The sequence below is a fragment of the Oreochromis aureus genome, linkage group 22, assembly GCF_013358895.1.
Source record: "Oreochromis aureus strain Israel breed Guangdong linkage group 22, ZZ_aureus, whole genome shotgun sequence".
In the NCBI taxonomy this organism is placed as follows: Eukaryota; Metazoa; Chordata; class Actinopteri; order Cichliformes; family Cichlidae; genus Oreochromis; species Oreochromis aureus.
In genome coordinates, this window is record NC_052962.1 from 30,315,974 (window position 1) to 30,338,529 (window position 22,556).

The 22,556-nt window shown below is 42.2% G+C and overlaps 1 protein-coding gene across 7 annotated transcripts in view; it reads left to right on the plus strand.

Annotated features, from left to right (window-relative positions):
* macf1a (microtubule actin crosslinking factor 1a) overlaps positions 1 to 22,556 on the plus strand; it is a 238,281-nt gene that overhangs the window by 89,242 nt on the left and 126,483 nt on the right. For 6 of the 7 annotated variants that reach the window (XM_039605406.1, XM_039605412.1, XM_039605413.1 and 3 more), the window contains 2 exons: positions 15,984 to 16,045; positions 22,193 to 22,282. In XM_039605406.1, coding sequence (XP_039461340.1) covers positions 15,984 to 16,045; positions 22,193 to 22,282 — 152 coding nt within the window. Of the gene's footprint in view, positions 1 to 12,411; positions 12,751 to 15,983; positions 16,046 to 22,192; positions 22,283 to 22,556 lie in introns of those variants that run through there. The other variant, XM_039605409.1, reaches the window with a different exon arrangement.

A 22,556-nucleotide genomic window follows, 5' to 3' on the forward strand; every position in this document is an offset into this window, starting at 1 on the left:
CCACCAGCTGAAGCTTTTAGCTGGGAAACTTTAGTTTTTCACCTCGTGCCGGTCTCCAGGTGGGTCATCTTCCCTCCTGTCATCACTGGTTTTTCTTCTCCGACCCTGTGTTTTGTGTGCGTCCTCCTGTTAATCCATCCTTGTTGTTTTATCTGGGGGGCCACCCTCATCCTCTCCCCCCTCCTGTGTTATCCTTTACCTCTCTCCTGTACTTTAATCTCTTAATGGCATCTCGAGGTATCGCTGTCTGCGTCTCCCTCTCTCTGGCTCTGTTCCCGTCATCTCTGGAATGGGTGCAACGATCCGCTTAGTTCTCATGTCAAAACGAAACTTACTTTACAAGCACCGGGAGAGTTTGATGTGTTCATCTCGCACTAAGAGACGTTTGTACAGCCAGCACAGTAGACACAGTGCTCCCTGTCAAGCTGGATGTAAGAGTAAATTATTAATCATTAAAAATGCATTACCTCCATGCTTGTGAAATAAATACCAGCATATTACTTCACCAGTATATGATTTATAGATTGTGAGATGAACGAACTAAAAAAATAATAATAAAAAATGCAGTTTTACATGTTGTCTGATGTGTGAATAAATAAAACAGTCAGTCAAGATTCCTGGAAAGAATGATGTTAGATAAAAGCTTTAGTAGCTCGAAGTTGAATACCGACAAAGAAGCGTGTACTTCCTGTAAATGTCGCACATGATTTTTCTTTAATGCCTCTTTAAATAACCGTAATCTAGCATTAATGCTAAAATGCTTCTGAAGCTTTTGTGTGGAACAAAAGGTTCAGATGGGTTTGAACCCAGGGCACTCCTACTTTGACGTAACACTAATAACATATGTGCAACATAGTAATGCATACCTGAATAAAAAGGGTTTTTGTTTTTGCTTTGTTTTTCACATAGAGATGAAGGTGGAAGTGAAACAAAGTTCTCTAGTTTTTAAAGAGGACTGCAAAGAAACTTACCAATGCTTCTAACCTGATGAAAATAGTGATATAGTACTGTAGTTAAAGGGGACCTATTGAGGTTTTCTTTATTTTCTGTCATATATGTATGGTTACAGTGGGTGATGCTCATGTTAAGCAAAGTTAAAGTTTCAAATATTTAGGTCAGTAAATTCCCAGCAGTCAAAAGCTCAGATTTCAGAGTGCTCTGAACACTCTTGGCTTCTTATGATGTCATAGAGAGGTGATATCATTAATCTCATGAATATGACCTGGGACGTGAGCACAGACGCCACACGGGTCTGCTGTTTAAACAATCTGTCTGTGAGGGGCAACCAATCAGAAGAAAGCTGGCTTAAAGGGAGACCAGTTAAAACAGCTCATTTCAGACAGCAGATGAACTGAAGAGTCACAACACGAGCATCAGATAATAACAATGTATGATTTAGTTAACTGGTCTGTCTATGAAGCCTCAATCAACTCTAGTGAACTTCATGTTCACTTCTCTAAGTGTAAGTCTTCAGGAAGAACTGAAGTTCACTGTTTTTAGGTATGTGGCTGAACTTTGTTTTCAGCTGAATAAGATCTTTGAGAATAAATGCTGAAACACTGGGAACGAGTGGAGCTGTGTTGCTTTGTAACTGGACCCAGTCTGCCCCCTAACTGCAGGGTTCAGTGCTGCAGAGGGGAGCAGCGTCCCTCTGAGGTCATCTTGAATTTTGGCGCTATTTCCACATAGCTCCAACTTTGCCTGCAGACCATACATCATCTGTTTGTCATTGCAGTGCAAACAGAATTACAGCTTCATCACTCTCGCTGCTTCAGGATCACAGGAACAGTTTTACTGTGTGGTTTAGTAGCACGAGACAGTCAGGTGCCTCTGCAGAGCACGCTGCTGGTGGGAATATATTTCATCAAAACATGTACAAGTGCTTTCTTCCTCTCATCAGTATCCACCTCCTGAGTCTGAATCCTCGTGGTATTTTTGTCTGAAACGTCAGCCTCAGACTGGCAGGTCGGGACTGTGGCTGCCGGCTCAGTTTCCAGACGGGAAGAGTTTCTGCGGCATGTTGCCAGTAGAGATGTCAGAGGTCACGCAGCTGCCGGGGAACAGTATGGGAGGCTGACAGTCAGTTGTGATGTTTTCATGGTCACACAACATGCAGCTGTGCAACGACTGGACTCTGAAAATAGCTGCTTTATTCACATATAAAAGAAATGGTTTACAGCGGCTCTTTCAGAACCATCACTGTTTCTCTTCACTCTTATCTTTTTATAAAGATAACAGGGATTGGGCTCATAAGGGAGGACAGTTTCCATTTTTTATCTTTTATATAGCTAATTCTCAACACAAAACCATCACATTTTGGTTTCTCTGTTACAAACAAAGCAGAAAAATGTAAGAGTTTAGCACTGTTTGATAGAGGATGCTTGCACAAGTAGAAGCTGGTGTAGATGCAGAGGTAATTGAGTTCATTCTGGCACATGGGATTTGGACTCAGAAGGACTAAAATGAGCCAGAGAGGAGGAGGAGGAGGAGGAGGAAGGGGGAGATGGGAAGTTTTTGTCACCATGAAATCTGGACATGAAAGTCCAAGGCTAGAGGATTCATCACTGTGACGCCATCGTCATTTTCCTCATCCTGCTCCCTGCTGCTCATCCTCCCCTCTGCCCTCCATGTTTCCTCCTACAGTTGGCATTGGCTCTCAAACAGCTGGGATGCTGCACATCGCTGTGTTAAATATTGCCAAAACACTATCTTAATTCATCCCTGCTATTGCTACCATAAACCAGCTATCGTAAAATGAAGGTTTACGGTGGCCATATGTGATAGAAATGTCCTTTTGTTTTTGTCGGGGTAAGTTCTGCTTTTAAAGGGAGTCTATTATGATTTTTTTGTTTATTATTAAATATAAGTGTAAGTATACCTTTTAAGGCAAAAGCTTAAACTGCTGTCAATGTCCCGTTTCTGAGATTTTTTGCCACTTTAGGAGCTGTATGATGTCATGGCATGCAGATATCTTTATATGGTCAGCTGAGGCACTCTGCTCTGTTTGTTAACACAGACGCTCTGCTGTTCAACCCCTCTGTTTGTGAGGGGCAGCCAATCAGAGCGTAAAAGACTACAAAAGACAAATTTAGCCAATGACATGACTCACTGTTTAGCGAAATGCTGTTGTGAAGTCTTTGCAAGTGGTGTCCCACTGAACATTTTCTAAATAATCCTCATTTCTCATAATTAGAATGCCTGTAACTTACAAATAACTTCATAGTTTATTCACTATGACCTGAAACCAGCAGTTGAGCCCACAAACCCATCAGGATAGTGTTTACAGTGCAAGGGAGTCTTCCCATAGGCTTTGATACATGTATATTTTTTTTCAATCGCCCTCTGCTGGCCATTAGAAATATTCCTAGTTTAAGGCCTGGGAGTGTCTGTTTCACTTCACTGAGGCCCTGCACAAAGTAAATAAGGCTTAAATTGAAAGAGGCTTTAATGGAGTCCAAGAGTAAAATATATTGAACTATAAATGTGCATAATAGATCCACTTTAATGGTGAAATATACCACAGGAACAAATTATGGTTATGGCTTATGGTCATTTACTGCAGCCACTTGTGCAACACCTGCGAATGCACATGCTCTCATGTGTGCTCGGCCTGCAGGGTATTTGCATATGGAGATGCAGTTTATGGCTCGGCCTCTGTGTGTGTGTCTCTTTGTGGGAGTGAGGAGAGAAATTTGTTTGTAGAGTATTATCATGTGCTGGCCCAAGGCAGTAATAGGTGCGCACAAAGGTACGGCATATTTCTGGGTGATGTGGAGCGTGTGTGCCTGCGTACTTCTGTGTGTCAGGGTGACCTTGGTACATAAAGGATGCTGACTGCAAGGATTGAGTTTTACTGGGGGAGGGAGAGACGGGAAGACATGACAGGCTGCTGCGAGCATCATATAGACCTGTCACGCAAAGGGAGATATTTACATTATTTAATTGTTTGTGTCATTTGAGGGTTTTCTGAGTTTCTGGAGGGATTTAATTATGCTAATATAGTGAAAGCAGAGGCAGCAGTGAAACTGATGGTCACAAAAGGCTTTCTGTGTGTGTGTGTGTGTGTGTGTGTGTGTGTGTGTGTGTGTGTGTGTGTGTGTGTGTGTGTGTGTGTGTGTGTGTGTGTGTGTGTGTGTGTGTGTGTGTGTGTGTGTGTGTGTGTGTGTGTGTGTGTGTGTGTGTGTGTGTGTGTCAGTGACTGTGAGATTTCTCCCTCTGATATCAGAAAGAAAAGAGTCTTTCACTCTCCGGCACAGAGCCTTACAATAACACTGTAGCTTTCCTCCATCTCTCCTCTCAATGCTTCCTGCACTCTTCCATCTTTATCCCTCCATCTTTCTTCTTCTCTTGTTTCCTGCTTATACTGTAGTCTGACATCATCCCCGGGCTTTGTTGTAAATCTTCCAGTTGTAGAACTTCTCTTTTTTTGCGTGACGCAGATCCCTGACCTCTTGACCCTGACATGCACACACAAGCAAAAGCAGCAGCCTTTAATTCAATGAAGGTCCTGTGAGTGTAAGTGGAGGTATTATACTGATGAAGTGCATTTTTGCATGTGAATTATTGATGTTTTTGCAGGTGTGAATTAAGTGTGCGTGAAGATGATGCGAAAATGAACTTAGAGGAGGCGTTTTGTGTGCAGAGGAGTGATATTAAAGCAGATGTAACTGTAATTTTCCTCCTTAAAGACGTGATATTAAGCAGTGAAGGATTCTTAAAGATGGTTTAAGTGCGTAAACAACAACATAAAAAGATTATTTCAGAGATGGTTGGTTTCAGGCTGCTGAGTGTAACACCCGACTTGTGTGTTCTCAGTGGTTTGAGTGTTATGTCATCCAGCCTACCACACACATGTTGGTCTCTTCTGCCCCACAGTGGTAGCAACAAACTTTCCCACACGAGACACGTGTGCTTCATACAGTCTCTTTTCTCACACTTTTTTCTCTTTTAGTTAATCTAATATTGTAATTTCCTTTTCGCAACTGTGAGAAACTATAAATAAGTAAACGCAACATCCAGTTTCTGCTTTTCTGCAAACTAAAGTGCTCCATTCCAGTTAAAGTGGGAAGCTGGAAATCCCAAACACCTGCAGGTTTTTATTTCAGGTGTTATCTCAGCTTTGTTAGGATTAGCATTTACATATGCTTGTCCACTCAATACTTTGAAATAATAGGTCACTTAATTTCCTCCCTGTGAAAACAATCGTGTTAAACTGTCCATTACTTTCCTTTTTTGGTACTTTGGTGTTTCATGTTTAATGTTGTCAGAAACTATCAGTGACATCTCAAAGAGCACCTCACTGAAAAATTAAAACCTGGCTTTTATATAATCATGTTATTATATAACTAGTATATAACTGCACAGAAAATCTTGATGATAATTCAAGTAAAGGAACATATTTTGCATTTCATCAGTGTCTGTAAAGTTTGTGAAGTTGTTCTTTGGACAAGTTGTCGTGATGATAAATGTAAAGTTGTTCATAAATATTATTTGTTGAATCTCTTTGTCGATTCTTGGCAATATTAGGATGTTTTGGTTGAATTTGTAGCACAGAACATCACAACTCCCATGGCTGTACATGTGTAGTAGCTTTAGTTAACTTGGAAAATGTACAGACTTTAAATTTTCAGTGAATCTTCTCGTTCAGTGTTGAAACTGTCAGAGTCTGACCCTCATCTGAGTCTATTTCCAGAGCGCAGGCTATAATCTTGAGACAAAAAGGACTCTGGGTAACGTAGTCAGTGCAAAGCACTAACTAAACTACAGTGGAAAGTACCGGACAGTTAGTCGGGATCTTGAACACATGTCCATTACCTCATGTTATCTGGTAATTGTGATGTTCAGGAAATGACAAATAAAGAAAGAAACTCACTCCTCGTCTTTAAATCAGTGTGTTAAATCACATGAACTCAAATCAGCACGACAGTCAGAACAGTTTGAGGCTGTGAAGTTTTTCACCCCACAAATAGAGCATCAGATTTGTTGTGGTCTTGTGTTGTTTTGTCTCGAGGTTGCTAGGACCAAAACCCTCAGCAGCTTTTTCAGAGGTGACATGATAACTTGACCACAGAGTCGGACACACAGACACTCACACAGACACTCAGGCACAGACACACAATTCTCTGCGAGGTGAGAGCAGCTGTGGGACCCCCTGCCTTTCAGTGTGCAGCCTGAATCATGCTGAATCACTCTGTAATGTCTCTTACACACACACAATCTCCCCTTGTGTCCAAAGCTTTTGAACGCACCGTCACAGTCAGCAGACATCACTCAAAGATAGCCGTTAATAAATATCACAGACAGGATGCATTGCTCACTCATGGCAACAGAGGTAAACACACATACACACTCACCTTCTCAACAGGGGTGCACACTCGCACTCACAGACACACTCACAGACACACACACACATCATCATCAACAAATTCTGCCTAAGTGTGCACCCACTTGGAAAGAAAAGTTATATGCATGTGTGCATACTAATATATATACATACAAATATCTATTTTAACATGCTAAAACGGTAATGTACTGAATGTACACAGGAAGATGGTTTGGTATCTCCCATGTGGTTTCCTTCTGAGTGTGAGGCAACCACACACACACATACACACGTGGCATACACACATTTCCGTCCTTTTAGTCCCATTTCTTTTATTTACTGCTTTTCTAACGGCGCACTGAGCAACTGCTACAGTCTGGTCGCTTGTTTCAGGGGAATGGAATTCACTGTTAGAGTGTCAGAGAGCGAGTGAGGTTAAAACGGGGAGAGAGAGAGAGAGAGAGAGGCATTGGGGGGAGAGGGAGGGCATCTGAATGGAGAGAGGGACTCAGAAGTTTGTAGCTGCAGGAGTTTGTGTTGGAAGTTGAGAGATGCTGCTCGAGGAAGGAAGGGAAGAAGTGAAAGCAGGCCAAGGATCGTCATGATTCTGTGAGCGGACCTTAGAAGGCTTGTGTGAAAGCGTCTCTGCGTGGATGCTGTTAGCATTGGGACGTAACCTGGAGGGATTCAGTTGTTGGACTTTCAGGAACTTCACTTGGTTGTTGTTTAAGTGATATTTTGTGGAAGTTCAGACAGACAAAGAGCACTTTGTCATCGCTCGGTACGACAAGATGGATTTTCTCTCAGACCCTGATGTCATAACGCCAATCCTGGTGGTGGCTTTTCACTTTCTGACTGCAGCTGGGTTTTGGTATTACCGCCGTCGCTGTCGTCAGATGCCCATCACTGACGCAGGTAAACTGTCACTGTCAACTGCAGTTTTCCTCCTCCTCACTGCTTCAGTTATGACTTATATGTCAAGATCCATGTGCTTCCTGTTTAGGCTCCGCCTCTTCTGCTTCTTTGTTAGCATGTCAGTGTCTTTGTTTCCCCTTTATTATCAGTACCTTTAGTGTTTTCTTGGCTTGTAATGGGTGTTTGTATTAACTGTGCAGTTTTTCTATTTTAGCTTTGCTGGAATGTAAAGCAGCTTGTGCTGTAAGATCATGAAGGTTCCTCCTGTTTCATCTCCTCTTACACTGAGACACTTCATGCTTTTGTGCTGCAGGGACTTTATTGTTGTATCTGGACGAGTCAGTGGAGGAGAATCCATGAAAAAGATGTTATATCGTCACATTCATGTGCATCTTCAGCTGCTTGCATGAGCAGCTATGCTCTGTGTTTAAATCTTCATACTCTACAGTAAACAATGAAACGCTGTGCTGCCAGTAAGCTGCTAAGTTTGGTCATGTGTCCAATTATTCATACCTTTGTCTTGCATTAGACGAATTCCTTTTGGGTTTTGTAGTGTAGCCTTAGTGCTAACGCTCCTTTAAAGCCTGCTCGAGTTGCATAATTAATACTGTACCTGTCTAAAGTCTGGGATAACTACATCGTTTTGACATGTTGATGGTAACCTTTACACGCACGCTCAGTAGCTGCTGTTCTGTCAAAGCTTGTGTCTCAAGAGCGGAAAAACTGAACCAATTTCTATGTTGGGATTTGGGACTGTGGCTAATTTTATCTGACTGTGGTGACTCGGATTCACGAGCAGAACAGTATCTGCCATGATGTCACAGTGTGAATCAATGAGGTCGATCGGTACTGAGGGGGTGAGGCCAGATCATCTCTGATCACCGGACTGAGTTGTGGTAAGAGAGAAAAGTGGGCAGTGAAAAGGGCTACGGGAAACAGGGCCGCTATGAAGATAATTAGTGATGGAAGGTGGCCAGAATATGATTGAACTCATTTGCTTAATGTAGGATTTCACTTTGGTTTATCACAGAGTTCAGCGACTCCAGGCCTCGAGTGCCGGTGTCCTGCAGGTTTTAGATGTGTCCTTGATCCAACACAGTTGATTCAAATGGCTAAATTACCTCCCCAACATGTCTTGAAGTTCTCCAGAGGCCTCATAATGAACTAATCATTTGATTCAGGTGTGCACTCCAGGCCTGGAGTTGCCTACCCCTGGTTTAGCATATGTGGTTTGGCATTTACCTGCTGAAATAAGCAAAGTCTTGACTGAAAAAACCCTGGATGGTTATTGATGGACACAAAAATATGAGGTGTGATTAGATAATTAATGCTGCTAAATAAAAAAGATGTAAGATATGTTTCCTTACACATATGTAATATTTCCTTTGGGTGCACTCACCCTCTGCATGGCTGCAAGGCGGTGAAAGTGTGACTTTCTCACCGTGTTTTGATCTTTTTGAAGGTCATTCAAAGATGGATGTGAGCGGAATTAGGTGTAAGTGTCACTAACAGATAATGCACCTCATACATAAAAGGAGTGTGAACACTTGGTCGTCTGCATTTAGGTGCGTGCAGTTATTCGGTCATATGTGGGTCTCACAATGACTGTGCACTTTTAGGAATGCAACTACTTTAGTCATTTGGAGATGTTGGGTGTGGTTGGACGTTATGAAGCATCATATTTGACTTTCATGTTGATTTGCTTGTTGTTTCCAGTTTATAGAGGAGCTGCTACTGTGTAACACAGCTGTGTGTGTGTGTGTGTGTGTGTGTGTGTGTGTGTGTGTGTGTGTGTGGTGATGTTGTGTGACTTATTTTTTTCTCCCACACAGGAAACTCAGCGTTTCACAGTGGTAGGCCAAGCATGGCAGGGTGTGTGGATGCATGGGTTTTTATATAGAAAGTGTACATGATGTGGTAAAAGTTGACATACTACTTAAATGTCAGTGGTTTATGCTTTCTTTGAAATTACTACGCTTTTTATTGAACGCAGCGTGTGTTGTTTACGACGCACAGCCTGTCCAACAGCGCAACATCAGTAAATAAGGCTTCAGTAGATTTAAAAAGCTGCACCAAGCAGGTGAAGTTAATAATCTGTCTGTTTGTTAGGATTACTCTGGGTTGAATGAAAATGAATTAAAGTGTTACCAAAGTTGTTTAGTAGTAGTATTTTAGGAGTAATAGTTTAGCTTAACTTAAATTCAATTTAATTATTTTGAAGTTATCAGGATTTAGAAGCTTTTAGGAGGATTCTTTGTGAGAATGGGGCAAACTGTTGTTGTTCTCACGACAAAATGACAACGGGACTCGATGCATTTATGATTTGGAGGGAATTTTCTGTGAGATGAAGAGTCAGGTCTTTTGTGGAAAATCTTCCAAAAAGTTTGAACTTTCTCAAAACTGCTTGGCTTGTAATTATATGACCGAACTGTCTGTCACCATCTACCAGAGGCAAATTTTAACCAGTTAGATCTGGATCTACAAGTTCTGTAAGCACACGAACAATGCGTCTAGATAAAAGTGGCATGCCGGGAAAATGTGTACATAAGTCACCTTAAAACTGTCACCATAAAAATATCTAAATATCTAAAACCTCCCATGGCTGCAGCTATATTGGACTGTAGTACTTCATAGTTAGCTGATTGGTCTGAATCAGCTATGATTTGCTTGTAAGTGCTGAAGCCTGCTGGAGTGATTTCCAGTTGTCAGAAAAATTGCAAATTCAATCGTCTCACTGTAAAAAGCAAACGTACCAAACTGAAAACAAGCTAAAGCAATGTCTGCTTTAATGTCATGACCACTGAACAGGATGATGAAGTCTTTATTTAGATGTGGGTCAGTAACAAAGCCACAGTGACCCTGAATCAGCTTCACTTCCTAACAGGGTTTTTAGATTCACTCTGACCCGAGCAGGTCAGGTTTGTACAACTAATTTGAATTGATTAAAGTCACGTGTAGAAACGTTGAAGGTGCTGATCTAACATGCATCTGTGTAGTATTTAATGCACAGTAGGAGTCCAGGAGTCTGCATTTAAGCCCTCAGGTGTCTGTCTTCTGTGGCCACAGGAGGGCAAATTGAATGTGATCTTAATCTGATGAAGGGGCTAACTGGACAGCTTGTTAGTGTGCAATTGGGAGATCTTAGCCACCCAGCAAAGAAAGTTTAGATTTGAAAATTGAAGAAAACGACAAACTGCCAAATATTTAACATGCAGTGTTTGTAGCTGCCAATGAAAGAGACAGAAATGGGATGAGAAGCGGAAGCGAAGGAAGAATAAAATGAAAGAGAAGGGACAGAGACTGGTGCCAGGCTTCAAGTGTCACCAGAAAGGGGCTAAATGAGCCCTGGGAAACAGGCCGGCTGCAAGAAAAATGGAAAATGAAAGAGAAAGTGAAAGAAGTGACAGACAACCAGGCAGGCTAGAAGAGGAAAAGCAGGACACTTGGAAGCATCCTTCACTTCCACGTTTAATTTAAATTGAATCAGAGGAGGAGAACGCCAGACCACCGGAAGACCGGACAGAAGAGAGAGTGTGTTAGAGATTAGTGGCGATAACGGCAGAGAAGGAGGGAGCGAGCGATAAGCATGCTGCGTGGTATTAGAGGCGTAAGCTCCGTCTGGTATTTTTAGTGTGGATGGTCCCTTAGTGACAGAAAGAGAGAACCACTGTGAAGAAGAGGAGGAGAAGAATACCAGAGAGGAGGAGGACACGACATGAGGAGGGATGGAGCTGAAGGAATAAGGCTGCTGTTGGAGGGAAAGGGGAAAAAAGGGGAGGGGCTTGTGTGACTCTGTCTGAGCTTGTTGTGACTGTAAGAGTGTGTGAGTCACTGTCTCGCCTGGATAGGTGTGTGTACCTGTACTGTACAACACTGTCCACAGTTCACATCCTGCAAGCATCAGGAGCTCGTTTTAATGTCCGCCCTTCCTCACTGCCTGGCTCCTGGGTCCGGGTCACATGACCTGTCTGTGGATGTTGTTTGACTCAGAGCTTTTAGCCATAGCAGTGCAGACTCATTGCTTCCACACAGCTGAGATTATTCAAACCTGCGTTGGCGCTGTCTGGCACAGCTGAGCTATTTTAAGAGACGGAAAAGAACAAGTGAAGAGGCTTCATAAAAATGCGCGTTTAGTCTGTCAGCTGTGAGGACACAAGCAGGACACTCTTTTATTTATTTTTTTTTGTATTTGTTGTTTTTTATTGCCGGGATGTGTAATCATGTGTCAAATGTCGAATACCAGCAGCTGGTGGGCTCTTATTAACCACTCACCTGGATCTTCTTCAACTGTGATCCAGGCCTGGCTCAGTTGGGCTCATCATCTCATGGCTGTTACATGAACAGACTCGTGCACTAATGAGATGACTGATTCCACTCAAGCTCGTTTTCCTGTCAGTATTTAATTAAATCGCTTTAAGGACTAAAGTCCGCCTCAGCTCAAGTCCTGGCCTTTTCCTCAGTTTTCTTTTAGCTAGCAGGGTTGTTTTTACAAAAGCCAGCTGTGAGGTTTGTGTGTGCATCTTTGGGGAAGGAAACCTGTGATATCAGTAAGCTGGTGGCGCTGCTGCTGCTTCTACATCTGGCTTTTTTCGGCTCGAAAGCAAAAGAATGCATGGGTGTTTGCGAAGCGTGGCAGAACAAGCCTTGATTGTATGAATGCTTTTGTTTTCGAAACATTCAGGGAGTGGATTACATCATCGTAAGTGGATGTGCCTGGAACGAAAAAAGACATTTTTATTCTAAGAAACGACATCACTGCGGGACACGTGCATATACTTCCTTTCTGAATATTTCCTTTAAAGGAGTCAGCTATACGAGAAACACAATTTGTCCCTCCAGGATTTCACTCGAGAGGTTCCTGCGTACGCATTGAAGAGGAAAGGCAGAAATAAAAGAGAGAAAACAGAGGAGATGAACACGAGAGCACCCCTGCAGCTCTGCATAGCCACCGTCAGCTGCAGTCAGAGAACACACCGTCTGTTGTGGCCTGCAAACAGAGGGCGAGCGAGCTACAGAATAAGTGACACAGAGAGAGAGAGAGAGACGTAGCTTAGTGAGGAAGTGAGATTAGGCAGTGAACAAGGAGGCTGTCCTTTTCATACTCGGGGGGAGGAGCTACCAGCTGACTTTGACACACACGTGTGTGAGAGCAACTGCGCTTGGGAAAGAGTGACTGTAGGCCGGAGACATGGCAGCCACCGCAGGGATCAAGGGAAGAGGGAACGGGTGAACCACAGAGAGGGGGAGAGAGCAGAGCTGAGACTGAAACTGGTGGTACCGGCCGGTGCGCTCCTGTCGGCCACGGCTTTCAGTTTTGGATACATGGGGACAGCTTGTTACCAAAAAGACGTCTTACTGCTATAATTATCTGACTTCTGTCTCGGATTATGCGTCACTGACATCAATTCAAGGTCTGAGTAGAGGAGGAGGAGTGAAACAGTAGAACATGTGGCCCGACTACAGGGATGAGTGTAACCTCAACGCTCACCTGTACTCGCTCATGTGCTGTGCAGGTCAGTGTGAGCCCCTACCTGTGTGTGTACAGTACATGTCAACAGGGAAGCTGTACAGTGTGTGCAGTGCATGTTTACATGTTGCAGAGAGTCTCCTGTGAGCACGTGTGTGTGTGTGTGTGTGTGTGTGTTTGAACAGTTCCCATTTGTGCACATGCTGGTGACAGCAGTTATGCTGAAGGTGGTCTCTATTAATCATTGTTTGTCTGAGCGCAAAGGGTTAAGTGTGTGCATGTCCTGTTTTTAGATAGCCTGGAAGGGGGTGTGTACGGCTTAACAATGTGCTCACAGATGTGTGTTTGCCTTTCTGTGGCTGCCGCTCAGACATCTCCACATGTCTCTGGTTTTTAAATCTTATAACCCACATATCTGGGATTACTAACCCCAGCTGCCACACCTGGATGAACCTGATGAATCATTAAACGATCATTAAGGACTTTAGGTTTGTAACCTAAGTTTTTCCTCTGGGTTAACAAGCCGGACTACCCGGGCAGGTTTGGGAATCAAGGCGTGTGGCAGTGGTGAAACTATTTTGCAAGAGATGTTGAAATTTGTGCTCTTTGCTGAGAGGCTCTTCCGTCTGTGTAAACTCCTTAGAGGGGTCACTCTGTGTGAGAGTCTGGGTGGGTGTGTTTTTCAGGGTTTAGGGTATCTTTGACTTTTATTCAGTTGAGATGTTTGAACCTAAATCAGACTTTCTCTTTCTGAAATCCCGACAGCTGGAGGTGTCTGAGCTGTTCAGCAGCATTGTGGAGGTCTGAGAGGGTGTGTGTGTCACTGAGTGTGTGTTCGCATAGGTGTGGGTGTCAGACGGAGAGATAACAAGATGCTTAAAGAGGGAAGTGATACTCTTTCCCCATGGCTGCGCTCTGGCATGGTGGCAGCACGTAAACAACAGATGAAGAAGTGAGGTACCTGGAGCAACCTTTTTTCTGATTGGCTGATGCAAATCCATTCAATATAATGGAGGGACAAAAACCTCTTCAGCTCTAATTTGTCCTCATATAAGTAAAAATAGAAAGTATAATATTTAAAATGAATGTAAGCATTTTTTTTTACTTATTTCTACTTATTTCCTAATTTGTTGGTAGATTAGCTTCATCCCTCTGGTCTCATCCAGTCTTTCCATGAATGGATTTCCAACTACCAAAACTGTCATACAAAACAGAAAAACAAAGAAAAATATGTATACAGACCAGTGTCATACAAAAAGACAGTTGTGATGTCCACAGATGGGAATGGTAACGTGGGAATCTTATACTTGATAAACCCACAAAGATTTAACTTTCAGAAGCACTGAACGCGCATACTAACCTATGCATATATACCTACAGTACATATACATCAATACAGCTTTGCAAGTATCAACTCCTGCATGTACAAGAATCACTTGTACTAAACCAGCTTTCTGTCTTTAGTAATAATCTGTTCATACGCTACTTGAGTGACCTTATCATTGTAGGCAGCCATTTCTGTTGTGGGTAATGTGGGCTTTATGGTCCAGTGTTTGTATCTCTTCCTACTTACAGAGTCAGATTGTGTGAATTCAGCCAACACAGATGCTAAAGAGAGTTTCCAAAAACCAACAGTGTGAACCCAAACAGTGATGACAGTGTGCAGAATGCCGATTGGTGTGCAAAAAGCTACTTTAGGCTCCTCCATTATCAGTGTGTGATCAGCAGTTAGCTCCTCTTGTCTGATTTGGCAGGTTTTTCTTTTTTTGTTATTTTTTATGCCAGATGCTCTTTCTTACGCAAGCCCAAAGAGGTTTAACCACACATGAGAAGTGTCGCCAGTGATATCTGTAAAAAGATTGTTGTTTTCGCTTTCACTACAAAGTTCTTCACATTTTGTGGCTTGTATTATTTTGAGATCTGATGAGATCTCAAATCTGGAGGACCATCAATGGCAACCATGAAAAAAAATAGCCCACATTACTGGTTTTTCCACATACTTTGACACTGACCGCAGGTGATGCTACACGGCTTCTGGAAAGCTCTGCGTAGCACCTACAGGCTGCTACCGTGTAACCATGGCAGCAGTTGAATCTGATTGCTGGCGTGGAATAAGGCGCGACGTAATCAACCAGTATTTACCGAGCAGAAACTTATGAAATGTTTGGTTTTTTTAAAAAGGGAAGAGTGGGGTGCAAGAAAGATGTTAAAAATGTATTAATAAATAAAAAGGAAAGAAAGAAAAAGATGATTAACACAGAAATATCCGTTTGTCAGCGATGCCAATTTTTAATATTTTAAAACTTGAAACTACTTTCTACTTTTAACTTTGACCAGAATTATAATGGCTTTTTAAATTCTACATTCACATGTGTCCAAACCCATGTGAAGAGGCAGTAACTGAAAGGATGTGGTGCTGTTTTTCCATCAGGAAGTCCGATATTTAACTGAAAGGCGGGAAGGGTCTGTGTTTCCTCCCAGACAGGCTGATATGAACAGAGGAAAGCTGAAGAGGCTCCGCGAGTCTGTATAAAGACCAGGAGGCTGTGGTTGCGGTGAGGAGATAATGACTTGTGGGTCAGCATCAGGCTCTATTCCTAGCCTGGCTGCCTCACTCCTCTGGCCTGGGGAGGACGCAGCCTGGAGCTGTGCCTGGCTGCAGGTCACACAGAAAGAGACTGAATCAGCGAGAGGGAAAAACCTCTGCAGAAATGTAACAAAGAGAGAAGGAAGCATAAAGAGTAAAGTTTGCACTCAAAAATAACAAGTGGGGCATAAAAGTGAAATGCTTTTTGAGCATCAGGAAAACATCTTATTTTATTAAGGGTGATGTCACCCAGATAAAATATGCAGTAAAGATGTTGCAATCATGTTTGTGGACGTTTAACGAGGATCTTATCAACAGGACCTCCAGCTGTTCTCCATGAACTTGAAGACTGAGTCTTTTTATCCTGTTTGGTTCCACGAGCAGCTTTATAAAATGAGTGTGTGTAACCAAAAACCACTACAAGTTTGACTGTGGGAGGTTTGAGCCGCACCTTCTTGTCATCCCATTAACAAAATTCAGATTGAATTAAATTATTCAGTCGTTTAACAGAAGACTTTAGTTTTTTGTATAAAACCCATCATAATCACTGCAGACACAAACACTGTCCCTCGGTGTGACCTCTTCATCTACGTAATGCACTAAATAATCGCAGTGGCTGCAGCATCTTTGCAGGATTTGGATTATGTAATTAACCTCTCTCTCTTTCTCTCCTTTTATTTCTCTTTGTTCAGATGAGCGGGACAGGGTGCAGAAGAAAACCTTCACAAAATGGGTCAACAAACATCTCATCAAGGTATGTATCACTGACTTGTACTGCTGGGATTGCTCATCTGGGATTTCCAGGTTATTTTAGAATGAATGATAATAGTTCTGAGAAAGATCTTCAATAGAAATCACACTATAAATTGTAACAACTTACATCAATCATGTTTCAATGCTGGTTTGTGTAGTGTATGAAATTAGTGCTCCACACTCTGACCCCGTGTACCATCTCAGACAACATTTATTTGATAATCAATGAAGTGAGCAGTCTCGGGTCATAAAGCAGCTGGACTGTACATCTTCAGTCCAGCGGGAGCAGAGTAATAGCTTCAGAAAAAGCTCCTCTAGATGTTCCGCCTGATTTACTCCTTCTGAAATTGTCCTGCAGCTCTTCGTCTCGTTCTCATGTCTCCTGTCTTCTGGCATAAAACTAACAATATATATTTTTTCTACTACGACTTCCTGCTGGTCCCTTTCTTTTCCATCCTTTTATCTGAGCTGTCAATGTTGTTGCATCAGGCCGGTGTGTAATGATCAGCGTTAATGTGACTGCGTACGAGCGGCACTGCTCCATCGATGGATGAGCATCTGTCTGCATCGTTTAGCCCGTGTTTTATCACCGTTAGCGGCTCTGAAGCTACAGCTTCTTAAATGCCTTCCCTCCCTAATGTTTAGCAGAGAAAACACAGTTGAGAATGAACTAAACAAGAGTCCTAAATGAATATTTGAACATTTGTGTATTTACAAATGCTTAGAGGAAGGCAGATATTTAATTATTTATGGGTAGGTTTTTGAATATGTTTGTTGATTTTTAGGGCATTAGAAAAGAAACATCCCATTTTAATAAATGTGAATGAGCAGCTGTAAGAGCCAATATTTATGTAAATGATATTCACTGTTCTTCTTTTACAATGCACGAACCAAGGTGCCATAACACCCTGGAGACTAAATCCTCCATGATTAGATGCCTGCATGTCTTCAGTCATGCTCAAATATGAAATTAAGCTGAACGTAAAACATTTGTCGCTTAAATATATATATTTAGTGTATATATCTCTTTCTATAGGCCACAAACAGCTGTCCGTTCTGTCTGCATAGCGTCACATCAGCGTTCATTCACACGGTTTCTGTCACATCCATAAAGTACAGTATGTATGCCATGTGTCACACAGGCTGTAAGGAGAATGCAGAGCATTTCTGTCACATGACCCGGGCAGGGAAACGTCTGTCTGACCCCATAACTCTGGAGCAACTGTCGTCAGATCTGCCCAGCCTGAAAATGTAACTCTGTATCAGCTGGCGCTGCCAGGCCAACGCCGACTGTGAATGTAGGTCAGAGATGAAGAGAGAGAGCGGCAGCGAGAGATGTTAATGATTTTTTTTCTTCTCTTTTTTTAGAGCTGGGAATTCAGCTTATATTTTCTAACGGGAGGTCACATCATCTGTGCAGCCATACAAGTTCAAAGTGTTATTCGAATGTTGAATTAATCAGTTACTTTACAACCAATGAAAGGGCAATAACGTCACAGAGTATTAAACTGCCAATGTGAATGAGCCGGTTTTAGTTGAGTGATGATCCGGTCTGTCACATTTTCTTGAATCTTATCGGATCATTTTAATCAGTGATGGTGTCTGCACAACAGTTTTGGTTTCAAAATAAGCTGAAATTTTATGTCGGGCCTTTAGGCAGAATTGATAATGAGTTGCAGCATCTCTGTTCTCTGTGACAGTAAAAATTACATTTATTTAGGCTGTTTGCAATTTGTCAGTGACATTATTTTGAGGCTACAGTGTTTTCTAATTGATCAAAACACATAATGACCGATTAATCAGTTGAAATGTGTATTTTTGTATACTGCAAATAAAACTTTGACAGGGGAAAAACTGAAGCTTGCACAGTACGAGCCATTACATTGAACTGTTTATTTTGAGTTGTATTAGTAAAGTGAGTTCTGACTTGTTGTTTTGGTGAATTTTGTTCAATCAAAACTTACCCATAAGGACGTAAGACCTAAGAAAATGTATTGGGCAACAACACTGTGCACTTGAATAGACATAAGTGGGAAATAGCTGTGTGCTTTGCGTCATATATCGACTCTCAGCCAGCACTGTTAAACCTACAAACCTCCGCCCTGTCAGCTGGGAGACATGCAGAGAAAACAAGGCTGAGCGAGACAAAAGATGAAGAACGGAAGGCAGAATCAAAACTAAACTCGGGAGATAAAAACAGAGAGCCCGTTAAAGAAAAGATAAAGGGACGTTAGGTAGCATAATGGCTCCTCGCTTCCTGTTTGCTGTTGGTGTCTTTGTATGTGCGCCAAGTCTAGTTTATTTCTGGCTGCTCAGGTGTGCTCAGGTATTCTGGTGTATACAGTGCACACAGGGGCCAATGTAAACACTGTCCTCCAGGCTACCTGCTGGCATGCAGTGAAACACTTTGACCCAGCAGTTTATTGACACAGTGAAGACAAATATGGCAACTGTGGATTAAGAAGTCAGGAGTTTGTTTTTCCACTGAGATGAACTGTTAGCTGTAGCACCAACAACACGGTTACCACATGCAGTCTGTCTCCTGTCCATGTTAAGGGAAACTTAAATCAGCTATAACATCAGAAAAAACTACCCAAGAAGCTGCCGTCAGAGAAAGTGTCATTTCATACTTCCAAATATATAAAGAGTTTGGCTGAAACTGGTAATTGACTGGTATTTGGTGCTTTTCTAGTCTTAATGTGCACTCAGAGTGAAAATAGAGCTTTATTTTACAACTTTTAATTTACCAATCATACACTTGTGTTTTGGTGTCTTGCAGAAAAAAAACACTTAAGCATGCCGATTGGAGGAGCAGGGGTCAAACTACCAACCCTCTAACTCCTGAGCTAAAGTACAATTTCAAGACACATGTTTTAGAAGAACAGATAAAAAGTTGTTTATCTGTTACTAGGGTTGAAAGGTTGAGAAGAGGACTTAAAAATGTGTAGTTTACTTAAAAAGTTTAAATATGAGGTCCTGAGGCGACAGATGTTGTGTTTCATGGACTCAAACATAGCAGCAAGCTTTTTTGTTTAAGAATGGTAAAACAGAAAAATGTTTATGCTTCTCTCAAAAAAACTTTGGGCTCATCACTCATTGCTTAGTGCAGTGTGTCGTCACCCACTCAAATCTCCTTCTGAGCTTGAAGAAAACACTGAAATGATCTCATACTGCGCCCAAGGCAAAGACTGAACTGCTATCTTATAGCACAGGTTATCCATTTCTGTGACCCTTGTGTGGCAACACACAGATTTTGTTTGTTTTGGCTGATCATGCAAGTCCTATCACATTAAACAGCATGTCAGTCCACGAAACACGTTTATAACTGGCATCAAATAATTTCAATCATCCTTTCTGTCGTCTTACTATAGCTGTCAAACTGAATGTATCCAAATGTGACAAAATGCTGTTTGAACTGATAGGTGTTGTATTTTTGTCCAAAATCAGTGTGACCTACATTTGTGTTCACTGTGCCAGAAGCTCCAGGTGCTGTCAGGCAGCCTGGGGTTTTTTAACATTGGCTCTATATGACAGTATGCTTTAGTGCCAGAAGCATCTGCTGTCACTGCACATCAGGCACAGCTGGCTGAGGGAGCGGCGTCCCTTAAAACAGCTAATCAACAGATCCATTTGGGTTTAAACGGTAGTTTTAAATTCAGTGACAGTAGCACAACACTGAGCTTTGTTGGATCTTTTAGTAGCTAATTTCATTTTCAATGAGAAGTAACCCCAACAATGTGAATAGTTTTACATTTTAGCCCAAAAAGTCAGGCTGAATGTTCAGTTTGTGATCCACTAATTGCCAAGACTTTGTTTTAAAACATTTTCTGACCTCATAGGGTTAATAGCACCTGGAATTACTCCTGGAGCTGAACTCAAATAATGTCTTGGTTTCCCCTGACAAAGAGGGGCACATGGAGCTGAATTTAAACTTTGTTAGCCAAGATTTGGTTCATGCACTACTGTATTATAATATACAAAAGGCAGTTAAATTCAGTGTTAAGCTCAAACTCGATGCACCCAAAATAACAGTCCTTTCTGAGCAGAAGTTCATTTCAGATACAGATTTTAGTTATTTATAGTCTAAAAGCTGCTGAAGAAGGTGAAGTTATTGCAGAAAATGCAGTGTTGCTGCGTTAGTCAGCAGCAGCTAACATGTCCATCTGAATTACTGAAAGTGACTGAAGGTATTAGGATGATGGTTTATTGCCAGTGACATGCAGAGCTTACAGTAAACTGAGGATGAGGGCTATAAACTGTGTGCCATGTTGGGGCTGTGACACACTCGGGCACTATTAGACAATAAACTGCACCTCATTTCCAGGCACTGGTGGATACACCATTTCTTCCTGTCATCTAATTAACACTCGTTACATCAGCGTGCCTCCGAAGCAGCTCGTGTCACCCTTCCACAGAGACGCGGAGGCAGCGAGAGGAGGGTGAGGAAGTGACACAGATGAGCGAGGAAGAGAAAAATAGACAGTGAAATGAGGTTTAGGAGGAGAGGTTATTGAGGACAAAGGGTGGAGTGCTGCTACTTCTGTGACTACTGATTAAAACTGAAGCCCTCGGGGCATCTCATCTTTAACAAGAATGGGTGATAATGCAGAGTATCATTACATAACTTAACTTAAGGGTGATATTATTTATTTTAGATTATATCTTTATTATTTGTACCTGATTCGGAGAGTCCGCAGTCATGTTCCGGCAGCCTACTCTTGTGCCTGTCTTGCCCTCTTCTGGAAAAACATGGCAGTGCATTTTCCAGGAATGCAGCAAACCCGAGTTCCTGCTGGTGCTGCGTGAAGCAGTAAAAATCCCTCTAATGCAGGTGGACGTTTGTCCTTGCTTACATAAGCGGGTCTGCATTTTTGAAGCACTTTGGTCGACCTTTGTCGTCTGCCAGTTTTTCTCTCTTTCCTCGCTCTGCTTTCTGTTGAAGAACGCTCCCACTGAAATGTTTTATTTACAAAAGAAAAGCTTTTTTTCTTGTTTGGCTGTGCCTTTTAAGAGGCTGTCTAGTGCCTTTATTTCAAACTGGAGAATCAGAAATGAGGTCTATTCTGGGGAAAATACCTAGTTTTAGACATGGTTAGTTCATGTAGAGTAGGTTTTATGTATTGTTTTGAAATATTTGAATACATTTTCATTCTTATTGTTTAACTCGGTCTGCTCGGTAAATTCTAATGTGCAGGGCAGGATGCCTTAATTAATGTTTCACAGGTGAGAGACAAAGTTTCCACTTGTCTGTCTTTTAGAAACAGAAGCATCAAAGCAAATATGTAGCTTTCATTCCATGTTGACAGTTTACACTGTAAATTGTTACATCATTACAGAGTTTATCAGTGGCAGATGGGACTGTAAGTAAAACACTTTTAACCAATTTAATAGAGACTGTGTGCAGCTAATAAACTGTATATGAAAGATGGATGCCTTATGACATCACCTGTTAATTTTGGGATCCACATTTTAAAGCTTCAGCATTAGCATATTAGCAATCACAGTGTTTTTTAATGCTGCTTTTTAATGCCGTTCAGCTTTAACGTGGGTATCTGTGGGGATTTGAGCCTCTAGAGGAACCGGACACCTGTTTTTGTAAAACTCCTGCACTGAATTTTTTTTCTGCCTCGGAGGTTTCAGCATTCAGCTGTCCTATTAGTCTCTTTTTTCCTCTTTCCCGTAAAGCTTTGCTCACTCTTCACTGCTTGATCCAGTTTTCCGTCTCTGCTGAGCCTTAAACAGTCTCTGTTTGTCCGTCCATCCGTCCCACTGAGTGTCCCGCTTTCACACAAAACCGCCACTGATGCTGCTCGCTCTGCTCGGCCAGCCTGCTGAGTCACTGTGTCAGCGACCGCCAGCAGTGACGACCCGCTGCCACCCTGGTTTATTTCAAGGCAACGTCATGGCAACGGAGACAAGAGGGCACAGCTGGTGCTTCATCTCTGTTGGCCAGGCAACCGCTGTCACCAGGCCTGTCAGCTGTGGGGCAATCGGCCTGACAGATGTCAACAGTGTTGAGTCAACAGAGGGATGATTGCAGTGTAAAATTAACTTTTTTTTCTTTCTCCCTTTTCTTCCTCCTCCCTGTTCATTTCCTGTCTGTCCCTGCTCCCTCTTTTCTTCCTTTACATCCCTGCCTTTCTCTTAGGTGAGGAAGCACATCACAGATCTGTATGAGGACCTGAGAGATGGACACAACCTGATTTCCTTGCTGGAAGTCCTCTCTGGAGTCACCCTGGTAAGGGATTTTTATCTCTGACACACACATTCATCTTGTATCACTGTGATATTTTCCATCACGCACGCGCTGTCGTTGCTATTCCAAGCATACAAATCCAGGGACTGTTATGTAAACCAGTTTCACACATGACTTCTTGGGCAGTTTTGGGACAATGATGTCGGGACGTTGTCCTCAGTTTCCCTCCTTTTCAGACGTGTTTTTGATGATGATGTAATTATTTACGAGTCAGTCTCTGAATGGTGTAGTTGCTGACAGGTAGATTGATGTAAAT